At 36.2% G+C, this 9486-nt stretch overlaps 1 protein-coding gene across 1 annotated transcript; it reads right to left on the bottom strand.

Moving 5' to 3' along the window:
- Positions 1 to 1136: 1136 nt before the first annotated feature.
- Positions 1137 to 1826, bottom strand: LOC121260074 (agglutinin-2-like). Its single transcript, XM_041161929.1, has one exon. It carries the CDS (start codon positions 1824 to 1826, stop codon positions 1137 to 1139), a length of 690 nt encoding a protein of 229 aa, XP_041017863.1.
- Positions 1827 to 9486: the final 7660 nt, after the last annotated feature.

Raw genomic sequence — 9486 nt, 5'->3', positions numbered from 1 at the left:
AAAGTAATTAAATCTCACAATAAATTAATTTAAAATGAAGAACAATTTAAATGCATAATAATTAATATTAAGGAAATATATCAAATTTAATTTATATAATTTCAAGTTCATAAAAATTAAACCATTTAAAAATTCAAAAATTTTAAAACAAGAGAATAAATTTTGAATTAATAAAAATAATCATTCAATAAAAATACATTAAAATACAGGGTGTTACAATTCAGTTCTTTTTCCTATCAAGAAAGAGAAATGCTTTAGCCACAAAAAAAATTCTACAAAAATAAACTCACAAATTGATGTGGCTTGATGTGGTATGTCAAATTGTAAAGTTACTTCTATTGTAAAGTAGACCTAATATATTATATAAATCCATGTCAGTTTATGAGTTTACTTTTGTGAAATTATTTTGTGGTTGTAGCAATTCTTAGAAAGAAAAGAACGATTTAGTTCTCCTAATTAAAGAGAATTTTACTAATTCTTGTTTAGTCTCAATATTATTCACTTTCATTAATACATATCATTTCTATCGTCAATTACCGCGTACAATAGTAGTACTGTTCGTGCTACAAATGTGTGTGTACTTTGTGTGTGTGTTTTTTTTTTTTTTTCAAAACTTAATTCTTTTAACTCTGCAACCAATGGATTTATAAAATTAATTAGTTTTTGAGAAAGTTAATAAGCCTAAGTCCTAAACATATAGTTACTCTGGATGGCCAAAGTTACGTACATTGTACATTATAGAAAAGTTTATTGTTCTGTCTCTCCACGCAATGACAGTTTATGAGATTTTTTCATTTCTAAAGTACAAACAAAGAGAAGGAAGAAAAGATCAAGTTGCTAAACTAGAATATTTTGGGATTTACCTATGTGCTAACAATATATTGATATGTATTTTCACAAGATTTCATTTATTACATGATCATAATGATTCCAACTAATAACTATGCTAACCCAGTTTGCTAACTTATTTAACTTGTAGTGCTTGTGCTGACTCAAGTTTCTACTACTGCTGCTATAATGAGCATTTTCAGCCATACAACAAAACTGAAGTTGTTTCTGATTAATTCGATCTTTGTTGTGCTACACTAGAAGAGAAGTTCCCGTCAAAGCACTGAACTGTTTTTTTTATTTCCATCTTATGCCTCCAAACTTGAATTGAACGACCAAGAACGAATTGTATGAAACTCCATCGATTGATCACCTGCGGCTGCGGAGAAACCAACTCTAACCCATTCCGGCAAAAAAGTTCTCAAATCGACAGTATATGAAAGGCTAGAATTCCCGTTGAAGATTGGATTATCAGCATAAGTTAGGAAAACACTCAAATTTTTGGTGATTGAGTTATAACTAACCCATGCATTTGCTATTGATCCATTCTTTATGCTCCGTGCCAATATGGCATTTGCTGCAGAGACAATGGAGTTTATATTGATTCCAACATGATCATTACTTGGATCCCATGAATTTTGGAAACTGTCAAACTCAACTGCAATAATTTTATTCAAGGAGGAGTTGAAAGCAGATTCGGGACTAAACAGTCCAAGATACCCACCACCTGAATTGTTAGGGATTCTTGACTCAAGTGGTGCAATGAAGAAGGAGAGCCCATCACCACTGAATGATCTATTCAAAGCGTTGATGACAAAAGAGAAGTGGGTGATGAAGTCCGTAAGCTCCCCTGTCTTTGCATCCCAAAGGCGTACAGGTTCAGCATACGAGGCGCGACCGACACTTCCATTGAGGGAGTAATCGAGTTGATTCTTTGTGAGTTCAAGTACTCCTCTAGCCGTGAATGAATCATTCTCAAAGGTTAATATGTTATCCATATTTGATTGGAAACATGAAAGGTTGAAGAAAATCGAGTTTGCAAAGGGAAGTAGCAACAAAAACAAAATGAAGAGCTGACTCATCAGAACAGCATTCATTTGTTGAGGCTGAAGAAGGTAGGGTAGAACTTTGGTTGAAGCCTTTTCAATTCACTAAAGCAAAATCGACAAACATAAAAATATCTTGTATTCGGACATATTCGAAGCTGTTAATAAGGCTTAAATATTAGTGGTATTCATCTACATCCTCGCCCTATCAAAACAAGAAAACTAAATATGAAAGTATTTTTTGTCGTACTGAGAAGTTGTGGTACTCCGGTTTGGCCATTTCCAAAAAGCTCGACCTTAGACGCACAATGCTGATCGGCCTCTCCATGGATCTTCTTTTCTTGTTTTCTAATTGGCAACAACCTTGCATGGTTGCTTTAAGGCATACACTCAGGAACAATGGACTAGTCTCCTGTTTTTGGGAATGGACAATTGGGTGAAAACCCATTGAACAACACATCATTGAAAACATCGCTAGCTAGGGCAAAATTCAATACGCCACAAGGGTTGACAATAAACATTTGATGTTGAAAAACCCAACATGACAAAAACCGATGTGAAAGTTTTAACACCTCAATACTCAAAAATATTTGATGTTCAAAAATCCTTGAGCGTTTCTTTTTCTGAAAAATTACATATCTATTTATATTAACACATAATTTTTCAGCAGAAACTTTACTCTCGTCGAGTCACATGATCAGTCCAATCCAAAAAACGAAGACCCTTCAGTTCTCAGCTGTCAAAAGAAAAAACCACTTTGTTCTCCCAAGCAAGTTGTCCTCTTCCAGTCACATAATCCATTTAATCACAAATTTCGACAGTGGGGGTACTAACGTTTATGTAAAATAAAATAAAAAAAATTAGAAAATTAGAAAAGCATAACTATATATAAAATTAAATGTCGATAATGTGCTACATACACGTAGAAATAAAATTACTAAAACAGCTATATATGTTTCACATTTCTGACGATAATGTTTCATTGACTAATATTCATTTATTATTATTTTTGTAATAAAATATTTAGAATATGTTTTCTTCATAGAAACTATCGATTGATCTTTTAGAAAGTCCATCTTTTATTCTTTCTTTTGTTTTTGAAAGAAAACCTCAATATTTCATTGATAGAAGTTAACAATTACAACTTCTGTCTCTAACCAGATCATTCACAATGAATTCTAGCATCTCTTCTATCCAAACTGTTTTTTCTATAAAACTCAAAGCCTTTCTAGCTAAAGTGTGTGCTATTGTATTTTTCTCTCTAAAAACAAAAAGAAATTGCCAATCAGGTATCATATGAAAAAAGAACTTAATATCTTCAACTATAGAACCCACCACAGATAGATCATGAACTTCCCTTTGGACTACCATAATCACAGATTTAGCATCACCTTCAAAGATTGAATTATGAATGTTAAGTTCACTACACAGTTCTAGAGCCTCCTTAAAGAATAACTCTCTGCCACCATAGGATGTTCAACATGGTTCTTTTGATCACAGACAGCAACTAGAACTTCCCCTTCCTCATCCCTGATAATGATTCTCACTCCCATTCTTCTACCATTCACATCCAAAGAAACATCCCAATTTATCTTCACTGAGCCTGGGTCTAGTTTTTCTCATTTCAATGAACCCCTTCCACAAACTTGTCCCTGCTTTTCATGTTTCTGTAAAGCCTGAGCAGCCTTGTAATCAATTAATGATTCACTTACCTTCTGCAGTAGAGCTTTGGGACAAACTACCTTCATTTCGAACACGAACAAGTTCCTTCTCATCCACTGTCTTCTAAACAACACTGTCACAAGTTCTAGTTGTTCCTTACTCAGCTTGTTCATTAGCTTCTCCCACAACAGCATGAAGTCAACTTCCTCTCTATTCCACTTCTGAACCCCACAACTTGTTTCTGCCTAGGTATCATTAGCTATTGGACACTCTCAAAGAACGTGCATAATGGTTTCAGATTCTGCAAAACAGATTGGGCAGGATTTTTCTGTCACTATCTTTCTTCTGAACAAATTCTCCTTAGTTGGCCGTAAATTGTTTCCAGCCTTCTGTAGGAACATTTTAGTTGCACTAGGCACTGTAAGATCCCAAATATTACTCCACCTTTCATCCATAAACTCCTCCCTTGAACTTTCACCTTTGAATCTTTTTAGTCTTTCTAGCTGCAAGAAGTATGCACTACCAACAGAGAAATCACCTTTCTTGGAAGGGCTCCAAAACAATTTGTCTTGTACCAATCCTCTCCTCAAAGGGATGCTCAGTATCTACTCAGCTTCATTAAGAGAGAAAATTGTTTGAATTTAGGCTTCCTTCTACTCCCCCTTCTGCTTGTCAATTAGTTCCTCAACTTTTGCCTCAGCCTGCAAAACATAAATTGGTGACTGTATAGAAAAAGATGAGAGAATGGATAACCACTTCTCATCCTATATTTTTATCTTGCTGCCATCACCCACTCTCCATCTTATACCATCATTCACCAATTGCCTAGCATGCCATATGCTCTTCCAAATCAATGAGGGTTGAGAACTCAGTTTTGCATCCAAGAAACTTGACTGTCAATAGTATTTCTCTTTGAAAACCACAGCTACTAATGACATAGGGTTTCTAATCAACCTTCATCCTTGCTGAGCTAAGAGAGCCATGTTAAAAGATTCCAAATCCATGAACCCTAAACCCCCATTTCTTTTTTGCTCCCCCATCTTTTCCCATTTCCTCCAGCAGATGCTGCTATCTCCCTGTTGTTTACCTTACCAGAATTTTGATAAAAGCATATTAATCTCAAGGCAAAGCTTTTAGGGAGTTTAAACACTGACATAGTATAGGTTGCAATGGCCTGGAGAACTTTTTTAATCAGTATTTATTTCCCAGCCTGGGAAAGAAAAGTATTTTTCCAACTTGAAATTTGTTGCCATATTCTCTCCCTTAAAATTCTGAAAGTATTGAATTTTGATCTTCCCACAAGGGTCGGAAGGCCCAGGTACTTCTCATAGTTACCACAAACTATAAAGTTTCTAGCTTCCATTATCACCTTTTTATCCTCTTCCCTAGTGTTAATGCTAAAAAACACTGATGTCTTCTCCTTATTGAGAAATTGTCCCAAGGCTTTTTCCTACTTTTTTAGCACCTCTTGAAGCCTATACCACTCTTCTATCTTAGCCCTTTCAAAGAAAATGCAGTCATCTGCAAATAGCAAGTGATTAGCTACTGCCCCTCTAGCCACTTGCACTCCCCTTGTTAACTGCTAGTTTTTATAAAAATTCAGAAGAGTACTCAAACCTTCAACACAAATAATGAAGAGACAGGGTGACAAAGGGTCACTCTGTCTCAGGCCCCTTTTAGGCCATAATTTATAACCAGGAAGACCATTTATGAGCACTGAATAGGATACTGACTTCACACATCTCATTATCAACTCCACCCATTTCTCATTGAAGCCCAATCTCTTTATTACAGCCTCCAGGAAGACCCATTCTACTTAATCATACGCTTTTGACATATCTACTTTATGGCCATGTTACCCACTTTCCCCTTTTTTCTAGATTTCATAGAGTGTAACAATTCATATGCCACCATAATACTGTCATTCATCAGTCTTCCTGGTAGAAATGCACTTTAAGTATGAGAAATTATAACTGAGAGACCTTTTTAAGCCTATTGGAAATAGTTTTGGAAACTATTTTATACATTACATTGCATAGGCTTATTGGCCTATACTCACTTACTTTCTTTGGCTCTTTACACTTTGAGATTAAAGCTATATAGGTATAGTTAAGAGAGGGTTCCATGGGATTACCATTCAGGATTGATAATGCAGCTTGACACACTTCCTCATAAACTACCTCCCAATGATTCTAATAAAAGCATGGCCCAAATCCATCTGGTCCAGGAGCTTTTAATGGAGCTATTTGCATTAAAGCATCTTCCACCTCTACTTTAGAGAACCTTCTCATCAGTGAGTCATTCATTTCAGGAGAAACCTTTGCTTCCATGCCTACCAAACATTCCTCTATAACCACCTTACTAGGTATTGAGGACTGAAACAAATTTTTGAAACATGCTCTAAATGTTTCTTCAACATCTAAGAAGCCCTCCATTCTTTTGTTATCTTCATCATACACTGAGCTAATGAAGTTCTTTCTTCTTCTTTGGTTGGCACAAGCATGGAAATATTTTTTATTCTTATCTTCATGCTTATACCAATTGCATTTGGCCCTTTGTTTCCATCTAAGGTCTTCCTTTTCCAGGAGGAGATTCAAGTCCTCTTTTACCCTTCTTATCTCACTGATGTTACTGCCATTCTCTTCACTTTGTAATCTCTGTAGCAGTTTGGTTTTAACTTCTATCTCCTCCCAGCCTATTCTTTTTGTTCCATCTTTGTAGAGCTGCACCACTTTTCTGTAGTAAACCCATCACATAACTGACTTGAGTAGCTGCTGTTTCTTTCTTCTTCCATACTTCCTTTAGGATCATCTCACATTCTTCTTCTAGTGCCCAACATGCCTCACACTTAAAGCCTTTCTTCCTTTCCCACCTTTTATCTTTCAGCTTCAGAATGTGCACCAGTAGGGGTTTATAATCTGATGTTCTTGCTGCCAATACCTCCACCCATTGTTTCGTTGTAAAGATTGAGCCATACAGAATTAGCCATAGCCCTAGCCAATCTTTCCTTGGTAAAGGATTCATCCCCATGGGAATTACTCTTAAGTGAACTTTTCTCCTTTCTAACCCAAATCATACAGGTTACCTTCATGCATAATTGACCTGAATTGTTCCACTTGACTTTCTGGCCTTGCTCTTCACCCCCCCCCCCCCCCCCCAAAAAAAAAAATCTCATCATTTGTGAGGATTTCATTGAAATCACCCAGTAAACACCATCCTCTTGCACCTACTGGTTTGAAAGATTTTAACAACTGCCATGAATCCTTTTTTTTTGCAGTATCTAGATGCCCATAGAAGCAAGTTAATAGCTAGCCCTTTTCCCCTTCATCATCTACCCAAACATTGATGTGTCTTTGAGAGTAATTAACTAATTCCACTCTCACATGTGAGTCCCAAAACAGAACCAATCCCCCTCCTTTCCCCACTGCTTCAACCACAAAACACCCATCCATATGTAGCCTTCTTTTATATTTTCAAATATGTTTTTCATAGACTTAGTTTTCATTATAAAAACTAAGTTGTGTTTATTTTTCTCTACCATATTGCAGAGATCTTGAACTGTTCAAGGATTCCTCAACTCTCGACAGTTCCAACTAATGATTTTCATAATGCTTGGTGGGACCGAGAATCAGCCACCGCCACGACATCCAAGACTATTTCACTGATCTATCCCCTTTTTTTTTCATGTTTTCCTTCTCATTTGTCACTTGAGTATCACCCCCTCTCTTCTTCTGTACAAGTTCCATAGAAAATAGGCCCTATCTTTTTTCCTTTTGCTCTAGCCTTCCTCTTCCACTCTCCTCTCTTTTTTGGCTAATCCTCCACCACCCCATCCTTCCTGTCATTGTCCACGCCCTTCTTTTCAATAGTAACTTGAACATTCAGCTCTCTCAACTACTCCTTCTCTGGAAATGATCTTTTCATCCCACTCCCCTCCACATTAGTGTTGTTTACCCCTTCATCCTTATTGTTTTCCTTTCTCCCCTCCTTCCCTCTAGTCTCTTCCATCACCACATTCTCCCTGTCACTCACCTCCTCCATCACCTCATTCCCTACCCAACTAGCCATCCTCTCAATATTATCCTCACTTTTATTATTCTCCACTCCATATTGGTTCATATTTTCTTCCTCCCTTCTCCATCTACTCCCCTTCTCTTTCCTCCATGAACCACCATTGTAACCTTTTGATTTTTGCAGCAACTTTGCCCTCAACTAAAAGCCATATTGTTCTTCATTCCCCTCACCACTGATCTTATCACTACTACAACCATCCACTCCATTCACAATGCAACCACATGAGAAACATATCTTGGGCAACTTCTCATAAGTGAAAGGAACCCAAAAACTACATCCTCTCATTTTCACAGTTCTCCCTCTAACTAATGGTTGAGTCAAATTCAGATGAACCTAAACTCTCAGAAAATTCCCCCCACCTACTCCCATCTTCCTGTCCTTCTATATCCTCAACCTTTCCCACCGTACCTCCTATTTGTTATGCCTTACCTATTGTCATACAAGAGAAAGGCAGATCATGAATACGCAACCAAAAGCTCTCTGTATCAAAATTTATTCTACGTAAAGGGGTATGTCCCTTGAACTCCTTAAGAACAAGCACCTAGTTGGAAAAACCAGGGCCTCCTAGACCACACTCTTATTTTATCAGCTAAGTTCTCTAAAATTATAGCAAAGACATTCGGTCTTACCTTAGTGAACTTCGCAGCCTTACTGATTTTCCATACTTTTGCAAGTGTCGACCCAATCACCTCTTTATTGATTGGCCTCGAGGAACAAATCTTCCCTAGCAAACTCCTCTGTTCTTTGCTCGCCAGCTCAGTTGAGAGATCCTCCTCGAGTTCAATATCAACTTGCTCTTCCTCCATCAACCTGAATCCCTTCCATCTCTCCTCCAACACATCCACTACGTTCCCGCAATAGTTTTTCACTCTGACCTTCCAGAACTCACCTAAGGTTCTTCTACCTTCGTAGCCACCACCGTGCACTAGCAGTGTCCTTTTTTTTTTTTTTTTTACGTCTGTTTCCCCTAATCGACCCTCGTCATGGTCCCCCCAAAGCCAAAAATCCGTTATAACTGCCTTCACGTGCCACTCGCACACCCTTCACACTTCACCTCCTTTCTAGAGAGAAAAGAGAGAAGAATATGATTGTCCATCTTTTATTGTAGTATTTAAGTTAGTTTATCAAGTTTCATGTAAGATCTAGATATTTTCATGTCACAATAAGCATATAATGTTATACTTGATATATTAAATATTTTTTTTTCTACACAATGAAGTCCAAAGGATAAAACCTTTTAGCTATTTTTCATATAGATCATCAATCTTAAATGATTTTTCTTTTGTTTTCACTTTGTATTTTATATTAAAAATCCTAATATTGTATAATAAAAAACTGTGGGATCCATATTATAATAAGTTTATTATTTCTCATAAACTTAGTTTTAGTTTAATTCACTACAAGAAAACTGTTTATTTGTGGTCAATTAATTCCAGTGAAATAACTATTTACAGCTAAAATGAGTCTGTTTTGGTCACAAATAGTCTTTTTCGTCCCAATTAAATGGCCACAAAAGCCCTTTTTCTTGTAGTGATTATGGTGGGGCCAAATCCTTAAAAATAGATAATATATAGAAATTACAAAAAATTTTGAGACTGTAGGAAAAAAATTGGAGAGAGACATTTCTGTGTATATTGAAATTTTAAAAGAAATTTAGAGAGCATATGAGGATTATAAATTTTTTGGGGGACCATTTTCTATATTTATAAAATTATGAACCAAATCTGAGGGAAATTTTGATTTTTTTTTTTCAAAAAATTTCAACATATATCCACTGTATTTCAACAAGTAGAAATTAGACTGCATGAATTTATGTAATGAAGTCAATAAAGAAAAAAATAGTATATAAAACTGTGTTTTGGCTTTCTCAAATCAG

Source organism: Juglans microcarpa x Juglans regia, chromosome 4D (genome assembly GCF_004785595.1).
Source record: "Juglans microcarpa x Juglans regia isolate MS1-56 chromosome 4D, Jm3101_v1.0, whole genome shotgun sequence".
NCBI lineage: Eukaryota > Viridiplantae > Streptophyta > Magnoliopsida > Fagales > Juglandaceae > Juglans > Juglans microcarpa x Juglans regia.
Note: the sequence above shows the minus strand (reverse complement) of the source record. Positions and strands in the feature narration are given on the sequence as shown.

Bases quoted from the DNA above. Each gene is read 5' to 3' on its own strand.
- LOC121260074 (XM_041161929.1), bottom strand. From the start codon at position 1,826: ATGGATAACATATTAACCTTTGAGAATGATTCATTCACGGCTAGAGGA.